We start from the raw sequence: 23,218 nt of genomic DNA, 5'->3' as shown, positions 1-23,218 counted from the left end.
ATCCAGAGGCAGGGAAGCCAGGAGCTCCAGGAAACGGTAAGCAGGTCCAAGACAGGGCTTTCAAGAGTTATCGTAGTCAAGACAGGCCAAAGTCAGTCCTGGAAAAGTTCATGCAATCCGTGTCCAAGCAAGGGTCAATTCAGGCAGCAAGCAAAGTGTAGTCCAAGTTCAAGGCAAGGTTGGCAACAGGAATCCAGCAGGTATAGCGTGTGTCAGTTCAAGGTAGTGGTCGGCAACAGGAATCAAGCAGAGGTTAATCGTGGTAAAAGTACAAGGCAATAGTCGGCAGCAGGAAGCAAGCAAGACAGTGAGCGCTACTCAGCAACAAGCCAAAGCTAAATACTATCACAGGTGATGACTGGGGGCAAAAAACAGGTTTAAATACTAGGACTAACCAATCAACAAAAGGCAGATTTTTTTTTCCAATTTACTGTCTGACATTGGAAACACCAAGGCCCTTATACTCAGCGATGGTTCAGCCCAGAGTGGCCATGATAATGAAAAATTGATGACATTAACCCAATGCCTTCTATACCACAATACCTTTTTACTATGTATTAACATAGTTGCTGTTTAAGATGTCTGTATTGGAAATAGCTGGTCATATATGTTCAAATGTTGCTACTATTGCTGTATGTTTTTGAAAACTTTACAATAAAAACAAATTATAAAAAAAACAAAAAGCAAAATTGAAAGCAAACCAATTGAAGTTCAGCGTGTCAGCTAATCAGCTGACACACAAGCATGCACATGAGTGTCACTGTTTACATCGGCGGAGCGTGTACTGAGAGCGCATCCTCCACCTTTCCAATGAGGTCTGCGGGGTCTCCTGCGTTCCACCAATGTCAGCGGCTTGCCAAGACTCGGAAGTCTGAGCTGCAGCCAGGGTCTCGGCATTTCGTCGCTGACTGGGCACAGCAGACCTTACATGGTCTACTGTATGTGGTTGTTTGTCCATGCGGGAGATTTTACATTGGTAAAATGACAAGACAGAGGTGCACAAGTTTTCAGGACCACTTCAAATCAATTGAAACAGGGAAAGGAGCAGGGAGATTGATAGCTCATGTTAGGGGAGATCATGCAGCCAATCCTAATGTGCTTAGGTTTATGGTCCTTAAACAGGTAGCTACCCCTCATAGGGGAGGCAACAGGGATCAGTATCTTCTAAAGGAAGAAGCACAGATGATTTTGTGTGTGGACTCTCTTTTCTCCTGTTTTCTCTTCTTTTTTCCCTGTCTTCTCTCTAGATGCTTTACTGTGATTTCTTTCTGGGACTTTTTCTTCCTTTCCCTCATTTTTCTTATTTTTTATTTTTTTCTCCTCCTTCTGCCCTTGCTAGTTCTAATGTAAGGTTTTACAGATGGGGGTTGTTCCTACTCCTCCCCCTTGACTGCTCCTGGTGCTTCATAATTGACCGATTGTTATGAGTGGCGGGGATATGGCGGTCTCGGAGTGCAGCCTGACCGCCGCCGCCATCCTCGCCGATCTGCTGCGCACACCGCGCATGGGACTCTCGCCCGCGCACAGCATCAGAGCTACGCGTGCACGCGGCCAGCGGCGAGACCTTTACGCGTCCCGTAGACGCATCAGCTGACCTGCGGGTCGGCTGACGTCACGGGGGACGCGCCTCGCCGCTGATTGGCTGGGCGGCGCTGCTGAGTGATCCTCAGCATAAAGGGAGCCGGCTGTCAGATGCTCCTTGTCTGCTGTTGCAAATACTTCATGTTGGCGCTCAGACCTTAGTCAGTTCCCTAGTGTGTTAGAACCGGCAGGAGCTGGGAATTTACACTAAGCTTAGAATCTGTTTGATAGCTTAATTATTATTACGATTGTATTTCTGTGTATAACTCTGGCTTGTTTCTGACCATTCTATCTGCTCTATGATTCTGTACCTCAGTCATCTGATTTCTATTGCCGACCTCGTCCTGAACATTACTCTGAGTCTGTCTCCTGATTCTGTACTTGTATCTGATATCATTGCCGACTATTGTTTTACCCTCACTCCGATCTGCCTTCTGATTTTGTACCTTATCTGCCTGTCTGTTGCCGAATCGATTAGTCTGACCTCTCTACTCTCACCAGAGAGCCCTTGTCTCTGGTGAGGGGCTCAGTACTGTTAGTGCCCACCAGCTCCTCTGGTCAGGTGTTGCTAAACCTATCAGTACTTACTGTTTGCACCAATCACTACACTCAGTGCAATAAAGTGTGACTAAGGTCTCAATATTTTCTGTGTCGCTATATTTGTATTATTGGTGATTCTGCAGATCACCATATAATCAGATATAGTATCTGCATTATTGGTGATACTGCAGATCACCAAATAATCAGAACCTTGTTATTGCTGACACCATTTGTTACAGAACAGCAGACCAAAAAATGTCTATGGAGACACTGTGCAGTCAAGTTGAACTGTTAACCATGGCCGTTAACGACCTAACCAATGTTAACGGCCTAACTTAACGCTCAACAGACACAGATCAACCAGTTGTCTGAGGTAGTACGCACCCTTCAGGCAACTAATGCACCAGTGTCATCCCCTGTTATGGAGCCCAGGATACCTCTCCCTGAAAAGTTTTCAGGGCACAGGTCTGACTTTCAGAATTTCAGAAACCATTGCCTTTCGTATTTTGAGTTACGAACTACGTCATCAGGGTCTGAGGGTCAGAGGGTGACTTTCATTAAAACTCTATTATCTGGGGATTCACAGTCGTGGGCTTACAGTCTCCCTACTGGTTATTAAGCTTTAACGTCTGTTTAGGAATTTTTTAAAACTATGGCGATTATATATGACGATCCCGATTTGGCAGTTACGGCTCAGAGGAAACTCAAAACTCTCAGGCAGGGGCATAACAACGTTGAGACATACCCTGCAAAATTTAGAAGGTGAGCTGTGTCGGCTAGATGGGGACCGTTTGCAGTGGCCGATCTTATGTTAAGCCATCCGGAACCCAAGACTATTGATGATGCGATCTCATTAGCCGTTAAAATAGATCGCCGGGTTCGGTACCAAAGACAAACCCGAGGTAAATTCGCGGGGAGACCCGGTCCTATCACTTCATCTTCTCCATCTCCTTCTCTTCCTCCAGATGAGCTGTTGCAGATCGGACAATCCAAGTTGTCTGAGGATGAGGTAGAGAAAAATCGGAGATGAACAGAGAGGCTCTGCTTATACTGTGCAGAGAAGGGCCATGTGGTACATAATTGTCCCAAGAAGGCGGAAAACTCTGCCGCCTAGGTGTAGCTAGAGGTACTACCCTAGGCGAGCCTGTGTTACCTCTAAATGAGAATCGTTTACTTCTCCCGTGTTCTATTACCTGGGAGGATCGAGTTTTGTCCACCCAGGCATTCATAGATTCGGGCTCAGCAGCCAATTTCATAGATTATGATTTTGCTATGAAGTTGGGAGTTCCCTTTGTTTCTTTGGACAGACAGATTTTTGTTACTGCAGTGGATGACTCTCCACTTCAGGGGAAACAACCTCTGTCTCAAACTCCTGTATTGTTATGTCAGGTGGTGGTGCTGCATAGGGAGCAAATACAATTTTTTGTGCTCAAGATGGCCACTTCCACCGTGATCCTTGGTATGCCATGGTTGCAAAAGCATTCTCCTCAGATTGACTGGAGTTCCAGGCAGCTCTTAAGCTGGTCCTCCTACTGTCATCATCATTGTTTGGAGAAAGTGACCATGTGCATTACCAAGGTTCAAATGCAAGGATTGCCCGCAACTTATACTGAGTTTACTGATGTCTTTTGTCCCAAAGCGGCAGACAAACTTCCTCCACATAGAAGTTTTGACTGTCCCATTGAGTTGAGACCAGGTTGTATGCCCCCTAGAGGCCATTTATATAACCTTTCCGGTCCTGAAAAGCTTGCTATGCAGGATTATATTAACCACTTGCCGACCGCCTACTTCATATTGGCGGCGGCAAAGTGGCAGCCCCAGGACCACGTAACGCAGATTGGCGTCAGGTCCTGGGGCACTCTCTGGCCGGGGATCGCGCGCTGGGATGCGCGCGCATCCGCCGGCAATAGGCTCCGCCCACCCGCGACGTCAACCCGCCGGCCAATCGGAAGCGCCGGCGGGTTGTTAACCCGACGATCGCCGGATAGGAAGCGTATAATACGCTTTGTAATGTTTACAAAGTGTATTATACAGGCTGCCTCCTGCCCTGGTGGTCCCAGTGTTCGAGGGACCACAAGGGCAGGCTGCAGCCACCCTAGTCTGCACCCAAACACACTGATCTGCCCCCCCTTCCCCTCTGATCGCCCACAGTACCCCTCAGACCCCCCCCTGCCCACCCCCAGACCACCGTTTGCACACAATCACCCCCCTAATCACCCATCAATCACTCCCTGTCACTATCTGTCAACGCTATTTTTTTTTTAGTCCCTAAACTGCCCCCTGCTCCCTCCTGATCACCCCCCCACCCCTCAGATTCTCCCCAGACCCCCCCAGACCCTCCCCCCCCTGTGTACTGTATGCATCTATCCCCCTGATCACCTGTCAATCACCTGTCAATCACCTGTCAATCACCTGTCAATCACCCGTCAATCACCCCCTGTCACTGCCACCCATCAATCAGCCCCTAACCTGCCCCTTGCGGGCAATCTGATCACCCACCCACACCAATAGATCGCCCGCAGATCCGACATCAGATCACCTCCCAAATCCATTGTTTACATCTATTCTCTCCTCTAAACACCCACTAATTACCCATCAATCACCCATCAATCACCCCCTATCACCACCTGTCACTTTTACCCATCAGATTAGACCCTTGCGGGCACCCAATCACCCGCCCACACGCTCAGATTGCCCTCAAACCCCCCCCTTATCGATTCGCCAGTGCATTATTTACATCCGTTCTTCCCTGTAATAACCCACTGATCACCTGTCAATCACCCCCTGTCACTGCCACCCATCAATCACCCCCTGTCACTGCCACCCATCAATCAGCCCCTAACCTGCCCCTTGCGGGCAATCTGATCACCCACCCACACCAATAGATCGCCCGCAGATCCGACATCAGATCACCTCCCAAATCCATTGTTTACATCTATTCTCTCCTCTAAACACCCACTAATTACCCATCAATCACCCATCAATCACCCCCTATCACCACCTGTCACTGTTACCCATCAGATTAGACCCTTGCGGGCACCCAATCACCCGCCCACACGCTCAGATTGCCCTCAGACCCCCGCCTTATCAATTCGCCAGTGCAATATTTACATCTGTTATTCCCTGTAATAACCCACTGATCACCTGTCAATCACCCATCAATCACCCCCTGTCACTGCCACCCATCAATCACCCCCTGTCACTGCCACCCATCAATCAGCCCCTAACCTGCCCCTTGCGGGCAATCTGATCACCCACCCACACCAATAGATCGCCCGCAGATCCGACATCAGATCACCTCCCAAGTGCAGTGTTTACATCTCTTCTCTCCTCTAAACACCCACTAATTACCCATCAATCACCCCCTATCACCACCTGTCACTGTTACCCATCAGATTAGACCCTAATCTGCCCCTTGCGGGCACCCAATCACCCGCCCACACCTCAGAACGCCCTCAGACCCCAGCCCTGATCACCTCGCTAGTGCATTGCTTGCATCTATTTCCCCCCTCTAATCACACCTTGAGACACCCATAAATCACCTCCTGTCACCCCCTAGCACACCTACCCATCAGATCAGGCCCTAATTTGCCCCATGTGGGCTCCTGATCACTCGGCCAAACCCTCATATCCCCCTCAGACCCCCTTCCGATCACCTCCCCAGTGCATTGATTACATCTATTTTCCCCTCTAACCGCCCCCTGAGACACCCATCAATCACCTCCTGTCACCCCCCTAGCACTCCTATCCATCAGATCAGGCCCAATACATCCTGTCATCTAAGAGGCCACCCTGCTTATGACCGTTTCCACAAAATTTGCCCCCTCATAGACCACCTGTCATCAAAATTTGCAGATGCTTATACCCCTGAACAGTCATTTTGAGAAATTTGGTTTCCAGACTACTCACAGTTTTGGGCCCGTAAAATGCCAGGGCAGTATAGGAACCCCACAAGTGACCCCATTTTAGAAAGAAGACACCCCAAGGTATTCTGTTAGGTGTATGATGAGTTCATAGAAGATTTTATTTTTTGTCAAAAGTTAGCGGAAATTGGATTTTTATTGTTTTTTTCACAAAGTGTCATTTTTCACTAACTTGTGACAAAAAATAAAATCTTCTATGAACTCACCATACCCCTAACGGAATACCTTGGGGTGTCTTCTTTCTAAAATGGGGTCACTTGTGGGGTTCCTATACTGCCCTGGCATTTTAGGGGCCCTAAACCGTGGGGAGTAGTCTAGAAAACAAATGCCTCAAAATGACCTGTGAATAGGACGTTGGCCCCCTTAGCGCACCTAGGCTGCAAAAAAGTGTCACACATGTAGTATCGCCATACTCAGGAGAAGTAGTATAATGTGTTTTGTGGTGTATTTTTACACATACCCATGCTGGGTGGGAGAAATCTCTCTGTAAATGGACAATTGTGTGTAAAAAAAAATAAAAAATGTGTCATTTACAGAGATATTTCTCCCACCCAGCATGGTTATATGTAAAAATACACCACAAAACACATTATACTACTTCTTCTGAGTACGGCAATACCACATGTGTGACACTTTTTTGCAGCCTAACTGTGCTAAGGGGCCCAAAGTCCAATGAGTACCTTTAGGATTTCACAGGTCATTTTGAGACATTTGGGTTCAAGACTACTCCTCACGGTTTAGGGCCCCTAAAATGCCAGGGCAGTATTGGAACCCCACAAATGACCCTATTCTAGAAAGATGACACCCCAAGGTATTCTGTTAGGTGTATGATGAGTTCATAGAAGATTTTATTTTTTGTCAAAAGTTAGCGGAAATTGGATTTTTATAGTTTTTTTCACAAAGTGTCATTTTTCACTAACTTGTGACAAAAAATAAAATCTTCTATGAACTCACCATACCCCTAACGGAATACCTTGGGGTGTCTTCTTTCTAAAATGGGGTCACTTGTGGGGTTCCTATACTGCCCTGGCATTTTAGGGGCCCTAAACCGTGAGGAGTAGTCTAGAATCCAAATGCCTCAAAATGACCTGTGAATAGGACGTTAGGCCCCTTAGCGCACCTAGGTTGCAAAAAAGTGTCACACATGTGGTATCGCCGTACTCAGAAGAAGTAGTATAATGTGTTTTGGGGTGTATTTTTATACATACCCATGCTGGGTGGGAGAAATCTCTCTGTAAATGGACAATTGTGTGTAAAAAAAAATCAAATAATTGTCATTTACAGAGATATTTCTCCCACCTAGCATCTGTATGTGTAAAAATACACCCCAAAACACATTATACTACTTCTCCTGAGTACGGCGGTACCACATGTGTGGCACCTTTTTGCACCCTAAGTGCGCTAAGGGGCCCAAAGTCCAATGAGTACCTTTAGGATTTCACAGGTCATTTTGCGACATTTGGTTTCAAGACTACTCCTCACGGTTTAGGGCCCCTAAAATGCCAGGGCAGTATAGGAACCCCACAAATGACCCCATTTGAGAAAGAAGACACCCCAAGGTATTCCGTTAGGAGTATGGTGAGTTCATAGAAGATTTTATTTTTGTCACAAGTTAGCGGAAAATGACACTTTGTGAAAAAAAACAATTAAAATCAATTTCCGCTAACTTGTGACAAAAAAAAAAAATCTTCTAAGAACTCACCATACTCCTAATGGAATACCTTGGGGTGTCTTCTTTCTAAAATGGGGTAATTTGTGGGATTCCTATACTGTCCTGGCATTTTAGGGGCCCTAAACCGTGAGGAGCAGTCTTGAAACGAAATTTCTCAAAATGACCTGTTAAATCCTAAAGGTACTCATTGGACTTTGGGCCCCTTAGCGCAGTTAGGGTGCAAAAAAGTGCCACACATGTGGTATTGCCGTACTCAGGAGAAGTAGTATAATGTGTTTTGGGGTGTATTTTTCCACATACCCATGCTGAGTGGGAGAAATATCTCTATAAATTGACAATTGTGTGTAAAAAAAATAAAAAAAATTGTCATTTATGGAGATATTTCTCCCACCCAGCATGGGTATGTGTAAAAATACACCCCAAAACACATTATACTACTTCTCCTGAGTACGGCAATACCACATGTGTGGCACTTTTTTGCAGCCTAACTGCGCTAAGGGGCCCAAAGTCCAATGAGCATCTTTAGGCTTTACAGGGGTGCTTACAATTAGGCACCCCCCAAAATGCCAGGACAGTGAACACACCCCACAAATGACCCCATTTTGGAAAGTAGACACTTCAAGGTATTCAGAGAGGAGCATAGTGAGTCCGTGGCAGATTTCATTTTTTTTTGTCGCAAGTTAGAAGAAATGGAAACTTTTTTTTTTTTTCCTGTCACAAAGTGTCATTTTCCGCTAACTTGTGACAAAAAATAAAATCTTCAATGAACTCACCATGCCTCTCACTGAATACTTTGGGATGTCTTCTTTCCAAAATGGGGTCATTTGGGGGGTATTTGTACTATCCTGGAATTTTAGCCCCTCATGAAACCTGACAGGTGCGCAGAAAAGTCAGAGATGCTTGAAAATGGGAAAATTCACTTTTTGCACCATAGTTTGTAAACGCTAAAACTTTTACCCAATCCAATAAATATACACTGAATGTTTTTTTTTTATCAAAGACATGTAGCAGAATAACTTTTGCGCTCAAATGTATAGGAAATTTTACTTTATTTGAAAAATGTCAGCACAGAAAGTTAAAAAAGTCATTTTTTTTACAAAATTCATGTCTTTTTTGATGAATATAATAAAAAGTAAAACTCGCAGCAGCAATCAAATAGCACCAAAAGAAAGCTGTATTAGTGACAAGAAAAGGAGGTAAAATTCATTTAGGTGGTGGGTTGTATGACTGAGCAATAAACCGTGAAAGCTGCAGTGGTCCGAATGGAAAAAAAGGCTCTGGTCCTTAAGGGGTTTTATGACTGCAGTCCTTAAGTGGTTAAAGAAAACTTGGCCAAGGGGTTCATCCGTCCTTCAAAGTCTCCGGCCGGAGCAGGATTTTTTTTTGTAAAGAAGAAGGATGGTGGCCTCCGGCCATGTATTGATTACAGAGGGCTAAACAAGATTACTATAAAGAATCGTCATTCACTCTCTTTAATAGATGACTTGTTTTCCCAGGTTACTGATGCATGTATCTTCTCCAAACTCGAACTACGGGGAGCATACAACCTGGTTCGCATAAGGGAGGGTGACGAATGGAAGACGGCGTTAAACACACCCGACGGGCACTACCAGTACCTGGTCATGCCCTTCTGGTTGTGTAACGCTCCCGCCGTCTTCCAGGAGTTGATTAATGAGGTCTTCAGAGAAGTCTTAGGGCAGTTTGTCCTGGTTTACTTGGACGACATACTTATATTCTCACCCAATTTGAATGAACACACGGAGCATGTAAGGTTCGTCTTAAGGAAATTAAGGCAGAACTCTTTATATGCCAAGTTAGAGAAATGTCTCTTTGAAGTGTCTGAGGTTCCCTTTTTGGGATATATCATTTCTACTGCCGGACTTTCCATGGACCCCAAAAAAGCATCTGCTGTGCTGGAGTGGCCACAACCTTTAGGGCTGAAGGCACTCCAGGGGTTCCTTGGCTTTGCCAATTATTATAGAAAATTTATCAAGGGATTTTCTTCTGTGGTGTCACCTCTCACGGAACTTACCAAGAAGGGGGCAGACACTTATAATTGGTCAGCTGAAGCGCATTCTGCCTTCTCATCGTTAAAAGAGTTGTTTTGTTCTGCCCCCATTCTGCGGCATGTTGATGTCACTTTTCCTTTTATTGTGGAGGTGGATGCATCAGAGGTTGGGGTTGGGGCGGTGCTGTCTCAACACTCTGGTCTTCAGGGCAGATTGCATCCATGTGCCTTTTTCTCTCGGAAGTTTTCTCCCGCCGAGAGAAATTATGATATTGGAAACCGAGACTTGTTGGCCATCAAGCTCGCGTTCGAGGAATGGCGCCATTGGCTCGAAGGGGCAGAACATACGATTACGGTCTACACCAACCACAAAAATTTAGAATACATAGAGGGGGCCAAGAGACTTAGCCCCCGACAAGCTCGATGGTCTTTATTTTTCTCAAGATTTAGATTCATCATTACCTACAAACCAGGAAGTAAAAACATCAAGGCAGATACCCTGTCTAGATGTTTTGAGCCTGAGACAGTACAGCCACCAACCCCTGAGACCATCCTGCCCGAGAAAGTTGTCTTAGCAGCCACCAACACATGGGAGGACTGGTTGTCTACTTTGGGTCCCTATCAACAGGACATTCCCGAAGGGAAACCCGATGGGGTTCTGTTTGTGCCACTGCATTATCGCCTGCAACTTCTTCAGTTGTTTCATGCACATAAGAATGCAGGGCATCCTGGGGTGGCTAGAACGCAGGATTTGCTGACTAGATGCGTCTGGTGGCCGTCCCTGGTCTCAGATTGTAAGGAGTTCATCAGAGATTGTTCGGTCTGTGCCAGAAGTAAACCTTCCAGACAGGCTCCGGTGGGCATGCTCCAGTCATTGCCGGTGCCTGAGCAACCATGGACCCATCTGTCCATGGATTTTGTGGGCGAACTTCCTAGATCTGAGGGTAAAACGGTCATCTGGGTGGTAGTCGACAGGTTCAGCAAAATGGCTCATTTTATCCCTCTGGACGGACTCCCCTCAGCACAGAAACTGGCAGATCTCTTCATCCAGCACATTTTTCGGTTGCATGGGATACCGGAAAATGTGGTGTCAGATAGGGGAGTCCAATTCGTGTCCAGGTTTTGGAGAGGGTTTTGTCATCATCTGGGAATGAACTTGTCATTCTCCTCCGGCTATCACCCACAGACCAATGGACAAACCGAAAGGGTCAACCAGTCACTTGAACAGTTCCTTAGGTGCTATGTGGCCGATGCTCAGTTGGATTGGGCAAAATTCTTGCCGTATGCGGAGTTCTAATCAATCTAAAAAGTGCCTCTTCAGGCTTCTTTCCTTTCCAGGTGGTTTCGGGGAGATCTCCTAAATTTTCCCTGTTACCGGTGGTGTCCTCTTCTCTTCCGGCAATGGAAGATTGGCAGAGATCTTTTAGGGACATCTGGTCTATGGTTAAAAGAAATCTGGAAAAGGCCTTTTTAACCCAGAAAAGACAGGCTGATAAGAAGCGATCTGTGGAATGGGAATTTGTTCCTGGGGACATGGTGTGGGTTTCAACCCGGCATCTAGCATTGAAACAACCCTCGGCCAAATTGGGCCCCAGATTTATAGGCCTGTACCCCGTTTCCCAAAAAATCAATGATGTGACATATGTGATTGCACTGCCTGCTAGTATGAGAGGTACAAAATCTTTTCATGTGTCTTTGTTAAATTGATGGAGAGCCTGAATACGAGATTGAGGAGATTCTCGATTCCCGTTGGGTTCGGAGTTCAGTGCAGTATCTGGTCCACTGGAAGGGGTATGGGCCTGAGGAGAGATCGTGGGTACCGGGCCATCGTCTTCATGCGGAGGAGTTGAGACATAGCTTTCATGAATTACATCCGGAGAAACCGTGTAAAACGTTTCCGGAGTCAACGCCTCAAGGGGGAGGTACAGTTATGAGTGGCGGGGATACGGCGGTCTCGGAGTGCAGCCTGACTGCCGCCGCCATCCCCGCCACTCCGCTGTGCATGCCGCGCACGGGACTCTCGCCCGTGCACAGCATCAGAGCTACGCGTGCGCGCGGCCAGCGGCGAGACCTTTACAGGAATCCAGCAGGTATAGTGTGTGTCAGTTCAAGGTAGTGGTCGGCAACAGGAATCAAGCAGAGGTTAATCGTGGTAAAAGTACAAGGCAATAGTCGGCAGCAGGAAGCAAGCAAGACAGTGAGCACTACTCAGCAACAAGCCAAAGCTAAATACTATCACAGGTGATGACTGGGGGCAAAAACCAGGTTAAAATACTAGGACTAACCAATCAACAAAAGGCAGATTTTTTTTTCCAATTTACTGTCTGACATTGGAAACACCAAGGCCCTTATACTCAGCGATGGTTCAGCCCAGAGTGGCCATGATAATGAACAATTGCTGACATTAACCCAATGCCTTCTATACCACAATACCTTTTTACTCTGTATTAACATAGTCGCTGTTTAAGATGTCTGTATTGGAAATAGCTGGTCATATATGTTCAAATGTTGCTACTATTTCTGTATGGTTTTGAAAACTTTACAAAAAAAACAAATTATAAAAAAAACAAAAGGCAGAATTGAAAGCAAACCAATAAGTTCAGTGTGTCAGCTAATCAGCTGACACACAAGTATGCACATGAGTGTCACTGTTTACATCGGCGGACCGTGTACTGAGAGCGCATCCTCCACCTTTCCAATGAGGTCTGCGGGGTCTCCTGCGTTCCACCGATGTCAGCGGCTTGCCGAGACTCGGAAGTCTGAGCTGCAGCCCAGGTCTCGGCATTTCGTCGCTGACTGGGCACAGCAGACCTTACATGGTCTACTGTATGTGGTTGTCTGTCCATGCGGGAGATTTTACATTGGTTAAATGACAAGACAGAGGTGTACAAGTTTTCAGGACCACTTCAAATCGATTGAAACAGAGAAAGGAGCAGGGAGATTGATAGCTCATGTTAGGGGAGATCATGCAGCCAATCCTAATGTGCTTCGGTTTATGGGCCTTAAACAGGTAGCTACCACTCATAGGGGAGGCAACAGGGATCAGTATCTTCTAAAGGAAGAAGCACAGATTATTTTGTGTGTGGACTCTCTTTTCTTCTGTTTTCTGTGGTTTCTTTCTGGGACTTTCTTCCTTTCCCTCATTTTTCTTATTCTTTGTTTTTTTCTCCTCCTTCTGCCCTTGCTAGTTCTAATGTAAGGTTTTGCAGATGGGGGCTGTTCCTGCTCCTCCCCCTTCACTGCTCCTGGTGCTTCATAATTGACCGATTGTTATGAGTGGCGGGGATATGGCGGTCTCGGAATGCAGCCTGACCGCCACCGCCATCCCCGCCGATCCGCTGCACACGCCGTGCATGGGACTCTCGCCCGCACACAGCATCAGAGCTACGCATGCGCGCGTCCAGCGGCGAGACCTTTATGCGTCCCGTAGACGCATCAGCTGACCTGCGGGTCGGCTGACATCACGGGGGACGCGCCTCGCCGCTGATTGGCTGGGCGGCGCTGCTGAGTGATCCTCAGCATAAAGGGGGCCGGCTGTCAGATGCTCCTTGTCTGCTGTTGCGAATACTTCGTGTTAGCGCTCAGACCTTAGTTAGTTCCCTAGTGTGTTAGAACCGGCAGGAGCTGGGAATTCACACTAAGCTTAGGATCTGTTTGATAGCTTAATTATTGTTACGATTGTATTTCTGTGTATGACTCTGGCTTGTTTCTGACCATTCTATCTGCTCTATGATTCTGTACCTCAGTCATCTGATTTCTATTGCCGACCTCTGCCTGAACATTACTCTGAGTCTGTCTCCTGATTCTGTACCTCCGCCTATCTGATATCGTTGCCAACTATTGCTTTAAGCTAGCCATACACTAGGCCGATTCCCACCAGATCGACAGCAGATTCGACCACTGGGATCAAATCTGCTGTCACATCGTTCCCGCAACACTTCTTCTAGCCCGGCAGGAAGTTTAAACAGTAGAGGGCGCTCTACTGTTTAAACTTCCTGCCGGGCAGGAAGAAGTAAAGCATGCCGGACCTGGAGACCAGAGCGGAGACGGAGCAGCGGTGACCGGGGGCAGTCGCACCGGCGGAGCAGGTAATGTATGCGGGGGGGGGGGGGGGAGCGGCGGCAGCACCGCCACCACAACAGATTGTGAACGGTTTCAGGCTAAAATCGGTTCACAATCTGTTTGCAGTAAAGGTAGCCATACGATCCCTCTCTGATCAGATTCGATCAGAGAGGGATCTATCTGTTGGTCAAATCTGATGGCAAATCGACCAGTGTATGGCTACCTTTACCCTCACTCCGATCTGCCTTCTGATTTTGTACCTTATCTGCCTGTCTGTTGCCGAATCGATTAGTCTGACCTCTCTACTCTCACCAGAGAACCTTTGTCTCTGGTGAGGGGCTCAGTACTGTTAGTGCCCACCAGCTCCTCTGGTGAGGTGTTGCTAAACCTATCAGTACTTACTGTTTGCACCAATCACTACACTCAGTGCAATAAAGTGTGACTAAGGTATTCTCTGTGTTGCTATATTTGTATTATTGGTGATTCTGCAGATCACCATATAATCAGATATAGTATCTGCATTATTGGTGATACTGCAGATCACCAAATAATCAGAACCTTGTTATTGCTGACACCGTTTGTTACACCGATAAGGGAGGGAGACACAGAGAGCCTGGTATAGTGTAGTATGTACTGGAAATTATGGAGATGAAAGGTAAGTATAAGATTATACTCACAAGTCTGGGTTACCATCCAGGTAACCACTGTATAGGCAGGTAGGGCATATTAGACCTGTCCCCACTCAGTATTAAGAAGTTTCTCCCTGTAGTCCAAATCCCCTCCACCAGGGGTGGATTCAATACTTTGTACAGTAGTACAGAGGCACCAGTAGTGTAAAAATCAATAAAAGGTCTAAACATAGGGAGGTTAGTGGTGGACTTACCTCCCCAATGCAGATACAAGATAATGTTGATTTTTTTTCAACAAAAATAATTTATTCACATACTCCAAAATAGTGCAACACGTTTCGTAGGCATATCCCACTTCATCAGGCTATAGGGAGGAGTACAACAACTTGTGTTTTAGGTAGATCAGCTAAGCGCCTCTGTTCACCACTAACCTCCCTATTTTTAAAACTTTTATTGAATTTTACACTACTGGCACCTCTGTACTACTGCACAATTCATAATTGACAGCTTAGTGAGAATGTGTTTAATTGTTGTCATCTCTATTGTTTTTAACTGTAAAAGTCAGTGGTTCTGCTTTGTTTTATAAGTGTGCCTTTGTACCTTCCATACAGGGGATTTCTGGCTTGATGGTGTGTAGTTATTGTTACCTTAACCAAGCTGACATGCAACTGCTTCCTACTGCTACTGCCTTCTCAGGAAGTGCAGAGGAGATCACGGTGGGATTAAATGAGAGCCTGTCTATGGCAGGGATACCCCAGTGGGATGGATCCTGGAAGGGGCGGTCCCCTTTCTTGATGGGTGTCGGGTGGCTCAGGGAGGTGCTCACTATGCACTTTCCGTCCGGTAGTGGGACGGGTTTCAAGGGATAAGTCCTCTGCTTTTCTTGGCTATTTAAACCTGTAAACTGGTGCTCCATTTTAATATTGGTGTTGGTCTCTGAAGAAGCGAGAGTCACTTGCAAAACGACTGCCAGGCCATGCACCTTGCCTGTGTATCTGTTTGTGATTAATAAAATCGGTGTGCATTGCCACTCCTGTTTTCTGTTGCCATTCCAATAAACTTATTAGCTGGTCAAAGAAGTATTAGAAAATTCACTGAGGCTTTCATGTTCCATTAGCGTTAATCTTCCAGCCACCACCACTGCTTATATTGTGTTACTGTAACAGACTGGAAGTAGAATAAGTTCATGCATAGCAGCAATCTAATCAATATGTCATCGAACAAATGAAAAAATAAATAAATGCAGACATATACCTATAGTGACTGATATCTCTCCATCTGAACATGGCACGCAGTCATAGCAACAGATGTGATATCCTTCCCTCAGTGCTTTCCTGGTCCCTGGGAGACAAGGTTCAGAACAGCGGCCTTGTGGTACCTAAGATAATATAAGGTGCAATGTAAATTAAAGGATGACACTTCAATAAAGAGAAATGGAAGCTGCTTAAAGAGGAACTGCCGCATAAATCTTAACATTTAAAACATATACAGTTAAGAAGTTATTTTCTTCCAGAGCAAAACAAACCATAAATTGCTTCTCTCCTATGTTGCTGTCATTTACAGTAAGTATTAGAAATCTGACCAGTGGCGGACATACGGCCGTGCAGGCCGTGCCGCCGCACGAGGGCCCCTGAAGTTCCGCTGCTTCAGGGGCCCATTAAGTATTGCAGGTTTTTTTTTTTTTTTTTTTTTATCTTTTATTTTTTAACCTGGGGGGCCCCGACTCCTGTCCTCCCCCCTCACCTCGGCCCCCCCCCTCCTCACCTCGGGCCCCCCCCCCCCTCATGCGGCGGGAGAGCGGAAAATACAGGAAGTCTCCGGCCGGGGCGGCAGCTGCCGCTTGGTCTCCAACTTGGAGACATATCGGAAACTAAGCAGCAGCTGCCTCTAGCGTCTGCTGCAGCCCCGGCCGGAGACTTCCTGTATTTTCTGCTCTCCCGCCGGCCGCCGCGCATACCGGGAGGGGGGCCCCGAGGTGAGTGAGGGAGGATAGGAGTCGGGCCCCCCACCCGGATAGCTACCCACCCGGCTACCTTACCCACCCACCCGGCAACCTACCCCGCTACCTAACCACCCACCCGGCTACCTAACCACCCTGCCGGCTACCTAACCACCCTGCCGGCTACCTACCCACCCACCCGGCTACCTACCCACCCGGCTACCTAGCTACCCACCCGGCTACCTAACCACCCTGCCGGCTACCTACCCACCCACCCGGCTACCTACCCACCCACCCGGCTACCTACCCACCCACCCGGATACCTAACCACCCACCCGGCTACCTACCCACCCACCCGGCTACCTACCCACCCTGCCGGCTACCTACCCACCCACCCGGCTACCTACCCACCCGGCTACCTAGCTACCCACCCGGCTACCTTACCACCCTGCCGGCTACCTACCCACCTACCCGGCTACCTACCCACCCACCCGGCTACCTACCCACCCGGCTACCTAGCTACCCACCCGGCTACCTAACCACCCTGCCGGCTACCTACCTACCCGGCTACCTACACACCCACCCGGCTACCTACCCACCCACCCGGATACCTAACCACCCACCCGGCTACCTAACCACCCACCCGGCTACCTACCCACCCGGATACCTACCTACCCACCCGGCTACCTACCCACCCGGCTACCTAACCACCCTGCCGGTTACCTACCCACCCGGATACCTACACACCCACCTGGCTACCTACCCGGCTACCTACCCACCCACCCGGCTACCTACCCACCCGGCTACCTAACCACCCACCCGGCTACCTACCCGGCTACCTAACCACCCACCCGGCTACCTACCCGGCTACCTACACACCCATCCGGCTACCTACCCACCAGGCTACCTACCTACCTACCCACCCGGCTACCTACCAACCCACCAGGCTACCTACCCACCCACCCAGCTACCTAACCACCCACCTACCCACCCACCAGGCTACCTACCCACCCGCCTACCCAGCCACCCACCAGGCTACCCACCCGGCTACCCAGCCACCCACCAGGCTACTTACCCACCCGGCTAAGGGCTACCTACCTACCCACCCGGCTGCCTACCTACCTACCCACCAGGCTACCTATCCACCCAACCACCCATGGGAGCTGCGCGCCGGATGGAGGCTGGGACAGGAGGTCTGCTGCTGCAGGTGAGTAAATGTTTTTTTTTATTATTTATTTTAGCAGGTGTATGTTCTGGGCAGGTCTGCCACATGATTGCGTGTATGTTCTGGGCAGGTCTGCCACATGATTGCATGTATGTTCTGGGCAAATTTGCTACATGATTGCATGTGTTTTCTGGGCAAATCTGCCGACATGATTGCACGTATTTTCTGGGCATATCTGCCGACATGATTGCAGGTATTTTCTGGGCATATCTGCCGACATGATTGCAGGTATTTTCTGGGCATATCTGCCGACATGATTGCAGGTATTTTCTGGGCATATCTGCCGACATGATTGCAGGTATTTTCTGGGCATATCTGCCGACATCATTGCACGTATTTTCTGGGCATATCTGCCGACATCATTGCACGTATTTTCTGGGCATATCTGCCGACATCATTGCACGTATTTTCTGGGCATATCTGCCGACATCATTGCACGTATTTTCTGGGCATATCTGCCGACATCATTGCACGTATTTTCTGGGCATATCTGCCGACATCATTGCACGTATTTTCTGGGCATATCTGCCGACATCATTGCAGGTATTTTTTGGGCATATCTGCCGACATCATTGCACGTATTTTCTGGGCATATCTGCCGACATCATTGCACGTATTTTCTGGGCATATCTGCCGACATCATTGCACGTATTTTCTGGGCATATCTGCCGACATCATTGCACGTATTTTCTGGGCATATCTGCCGACATGATTGAATGTATTTTCTGGGCAAATCTGCCGACATGATTGAATGTATTTTCTGGGCAAATCTGCTCACATTATGTGTATTTTCTTGAGAAAACCTGCACAATTATGTGAATTTTCTGGGGAAAGGGTCACCAAAACTTGGGCCCACTGTCTTTGCGTTGCACTTTTCAAGGGAACCTGAGGTGAGAATAATATTGAGGCTGCCATATTTCTCTCCTTTTAAGCAATACCAGTTGCCTGGTTGCCGTTCTGGTCCTCTGCCTCTTATTCTTTCAACCATAGACCCTGAACAAGCATGCAGCAGGTCAGGGGTTTCTGACAATATTGTCAGAACTGAGAAGATTAAGCTGCATGCTTGTTGCTGGTGTAATTCAGTTTATTACTGCAGCCAAATAGATCAGCAGGGCCGCCAGGCAACTAGTATTGTTTAAAAGGAAATAAATATGGCAGCCTCTATATCACTCTCACCCCGGGATCACTTTAAATTACAGTTAGCTCCACCCTTATCCGGTCATTGCCACGCCCATTTTTTGCCGCGGCGCTACGCGCCGCAGGTTCTGTCCACGCCCATTTTTTTCTAGCCTCAGTGTTGGCTGCACACTTTTTTGGCAGATGGACGGAGCAACTGCCATTTACTAAGTGCTTTTAAAAATAAAATTAAAAAAACCCTGAGAACCCCCCCCCCCCCCATGAGAGGATGGGCTAGTCCAAAATCTGTCGGTAATGTCAGATTTCTACTACTTACTGTAAGGGTGGCCACTAACAATCTAATCTTTTTCATCCAATCTTACCATTTCTATGTAATATAAGAGACTGCCTATAGTATCTATACAATATATTCACTCAGTTTACTCTTCTACTACATAGATCTGGTAGGATTGGAGGAAAAAGATTGGATCATTAGTGGCCACCTTAAGTGACAGCAACATAGGAGAAAAGTAATTTATGGCTCATTTTACTTTGGAAGAAATATACTTCTTATTTTGTATATGTTTACATGTATTTAAAATTGTAAGATTTTCATGAAAGATGATTTCCTTTAAAGATATATAAAAATAAATATTTTGTCACATATTTTGCACATAACCCGGCAGACCACAGAAACAGGAATTCTAGGAGGGATTAATCTTTTACTGGGGCACTTGTTCTACTAGGAAGAATAAGAATTTATTGGGAAAGTGCAGTGCTGGCTTTTGAAAAGGGGGTTTCCATTATGGTTGATTGGTTAAGGTTAGCCATTTGATAGGAGAGAGAAAAAAAAAAAGATGGACATACTAGGGCCCGTATGCAATTTAATTTTTCTCTTGAGTTTTCTCCTTGGAGATAATTTTCATATTCTCTTTAAAATAACTTTTAAACATTTTACAATTGAAAAAGTACCTACAAGTTGTTGAAAAAGTACTAACAATTTTTTTTGAGTATTTTCTTGTTTGCTAGGGGGTTTAACCTTCCTGGCGGTAAGCCCGAGCTGAGCTCGGGCTATGCCGCCGGAAGGCACCGCTCAGGCCCCGCTGGGCCGATTTGCATAATTTTTTTTTTTGCTGCACGCAGCTAGCACTTTGCTAGCTGCGTGCAGTGCCCGATCGCCGCCGCTACCCGCCGATCCGCCGCTATCCGTCGTGCCGCAGCCGCCCCCCCCCCCAGACCCCGTGGGCTGCCTGGCCGATCAGTGCCAGGCAGCTCTATGGGGTGGATCGGAATCCCCTTTGACGTCACGACGTCGATGACGTCGGTGACGTCATCCCGCCCCGTCGCCATGGCGACGGGGGAAGCCCTCCAGGAGATCCCGTTCTTTGAACGGGATCTCCTGATCGCCGATCGCCGGAGGCGATCGAAGGGGCTGGGGGGATGCCGCTGAGCAGCGGCTATCATGTAGCGAGACTTTGTCTCGCTACATGAAAAAACAAAATTTGCTGCCCCCTGGCGATTTTTTAGCAAACCGCCAGGAGGGTTAAAGGGCATTTTATGACAAGGTGTGAAAATATCACCTAGATGAAAATCAGGTGAGAAAGTGAATTGCATATGGGCCACAGTATTTTTACACTTTTCAGTTAAACACAAATTAAATCACCAGCAAGTAAGAAAATACTCAAAATAATTTTGATAGTACTTTTTCTCCTACTTTTGTGGTACCTTTTCAATTGCCATAACATCAACTTGAGTGAAAGGATGCACCTAGAAAAATAACACATGGGCCCATATGCAATTAACTTTTTCTCCTGAGTTTTCTCCTAGGAGATAATTTTTCATCTTGTATTTAAAATTATTTTTCAGCACTTTTTGATTGAAAAAGTACCAAAAAGTAGTGAAAAAGAACTATCACAATTATTTTGAGTGTTTTTTTTGCTTGTTGGTGTTTTAAAAAGTTTTTTGTTGACAAGTTGTGAAAATATCAACTTGAAGAAAGCTCAGGAGAAAAGGTGAATTTCATATAGGCCGTAGGCCCATATGAAATTCACCTCTACTTCTGAGTTTTCTGCTCGGTAATATTATCAAATCTTGTCAATAAAATGCAATTTAAATGAATTACAAACAAAATACTCAAAATAATTTGTATAGTACTTGTTCGCCAACTTTTTTGTACTTTTATTTATTTGCCAAGTGCTGAAAATTTATTTTCAATAGAAGATGAAAAATGATCCCCTAGGAGGAAACTCTGCAGAAAAAATGAATTGCATATGGGCCAAAGGACACAATCCAATTCAATTTGTCTTCTAATTTTTGTTGTCCTAGGTGATAGTTTTACACCTTAAATAAATAAAAGGCTTTTAAAACCACCAGCATGCAAGAAAATGCTCAGAATAATTTTTATGGCATGTTTTATCTACTTTTTGGTTGAATTTACAAAGTACTGAAAAATTATTTGAAAAAGAAGTTAAACAATGATCACTTAGGAGAAAACTCAGGAGAAAAGTGAATTGCATATGAGTCATAACCCACACAAGAATAACTAGCAAGCATAGACCTGCCCTGCGTGAGTCCTGCCCAATTAAAAAAACATAATGCTCCAATTAAAGAGAATCTGTACTCTAAAATTCTTACAATAAAAAGCATACCATTCTATTAATTATGTTCTCCTGGGCCCCTCTGTGCTGTGTCTGCCTCCCCCTGCTGCAATCCTGGCTTGTAATTGCCATTTTTATCCAGTGTTTACAAACAAAAGACAAAGCAAGTGATACGTTGAGAAGAGCCGAGTGTGTGAGTCATGCAGAGTGTGCAGGGGGCCTGGAAAGGGTGTGTATAGCTTCTAGCCAATCACAAGCAGCACATCACATTCCACACATTCCAGCCTCAGCCCGACAGAGCCGACAGAGGAGAGAAGATTAGATCATATAACAGAGATAATACAGCCACTGTGCAAATAGGAAAGGCTGCAGTTAGACACAGCACATTAGAACAGGTATAGAAACTTAAAGGATAGAAAAAATAAGGATGTAAATTTTGTTGCAGAGTCTCTTTAATGAAATTCTGAAAACCATCAAGACACTCAAAAGGAATAAAGCACCAGGACCATGTGGGTTTAATAATGAATAGTACATGACATTTGCAGAGTCCCTAGCCCCACATCTATGCCAGTTATTTAATGCCTTAGGAACAGGGGCTGCTATACCGAAAGAATTTCTTGAAGCTACGATTACAGCCATTCCCAAACAGGCTGACGCTACCAAATGCCCTTCCAATTACAGGCCAATATCCTGGCTAAACACAGACATCAAACTATATGCAAATTTTTTAGCCAGTATAGATTGATGCAGGTTACACCTGACTTACACTCTGAGGACCAAGTAGGATTCACTAGGGGAAGACAAGCGCCTGATGGTACCAGAGGCATGATTAATATCATTAAAGGACAACCGAGGTGAAAATAAACTGTTGAGAAAAACAATTGTATCTATCCTCAGTCTCCTAAAAATGACTTTTTTTAGATATCCCAAAGTTGTATTTTATATTAAAATCTAGCTTTTAAGTTTTTACTGTTTCATTGTCTCTGCTCAATGATGCCTTCATTGTAGTATGTCAGAGCTCAAATCTAAGAATTATTGACCCTTTTTATCTCTTTCCTGCTCTCAGAAGCCATTTACTGACAGAAAAGTGTTTTATGGCTGTAATTACTTATCAGTGAGGGTTATGCTATAATCTGACCCAGTCTGACCCGGACAGAAACTTGCATACCTGATTTTTAACTCTTTCAGGCAGAGAAAGAAAAAAAGGAACACAGCCTAGTTATTTGTGTATTTGACACTGTATATACACCTGTCTATCTCATCATGTCACATGTCACTTCAGTTGTCTGCTGAGCTCTGTCAGACACCTTCTCTGCTCCTAACCTTGGATGCTGAGAAGGCATTCGGCAGAGTACACCGGGGTTTTCTATGTAACACCTTATCCACATTTGGTTTACAAGTCCCAATATTAACAGCAATAATTTTTGATAGCAGATCAAAAAAGAATGTCAAAGTATGTCTAAGTTCGTATTGTCATGGTCAGGAAGGATCACTTTCAAAATGTATATTGTTCCGAAATTATTCTATTATTTTCGTACCCTAAATATCCCCTTGAAAAAAAAGTACTTCAAAGAGCTCAAAAGAGTAATAAGCAAATTTATACGTAAAGAGAGATATCCAAGAATAGCATATGAAACAATACACACCAAAAAATGAGCACTACCATATCTTTGCATCTATGTGCACCTCTATTGGGCCCTGTGACAATCACTCATATATACACTTCACCTTCCAAGAAAAAGAACAAGCCATCCAGGGCAAAGTATAAATAATCAAAAATAAGAAATAAACACTGAATCAGATCTCCAATGAAATAATCCAAATCTTTATTACAACAAGCTAGGTAAATTAAAAACAGTTTAAAAAGTTACCACCCCCCCAGAGGCTGCCATTTATAATGATTGTTAACCTCCCCCCCCCCCCCCA

The 23,218-nt window shown here is 45.9% G+C and overlaps 1 protein-coding gene across 1 annotated transcript in view; it reads right to left on the bottom strand.

The window, feature by feature from the left end:
• The window catches only part of LOC137551286 (vomeronasal type-2 receptor 26-like), a 62,810-nt gene that overhangs the window by 13,150 nt on the left and 26,442 nt on the right, over positions 1 to 23,218 (bottom strand). The window contains exon 4 of the mRNA XM_068271336.1: positions 15,670 to 15,793. Within this exon, the coding sequence (XP_068127437.1) occupies positions 15,670 to 15,793 (124 nt within the window). The remainder of the gene's footprint in view (positions 1 to 15,669; positions 15,794 to 23,218) is intronic.

This window comes from Hyperolius riggenbachi, chromosome 1, assembly GCF_040937935.1.
Source record: "Hyperolius riggenbachi isolate aHypRig1 chromosome 1, aHypRig1.pri, whole genome shotgun sequence".
Lineage (NCBI taxonomy): Eukaryota > Metazoa > Chordata > Amphibia > Anura > Hyperoliidae > Hyperolius > Hyperolius riggenbachi.
The sequence above is the reverse complement of the archived record's forward strand: the minus strand, read 5'-3'. Positions and strand labels throughout refer to the sequence as shown.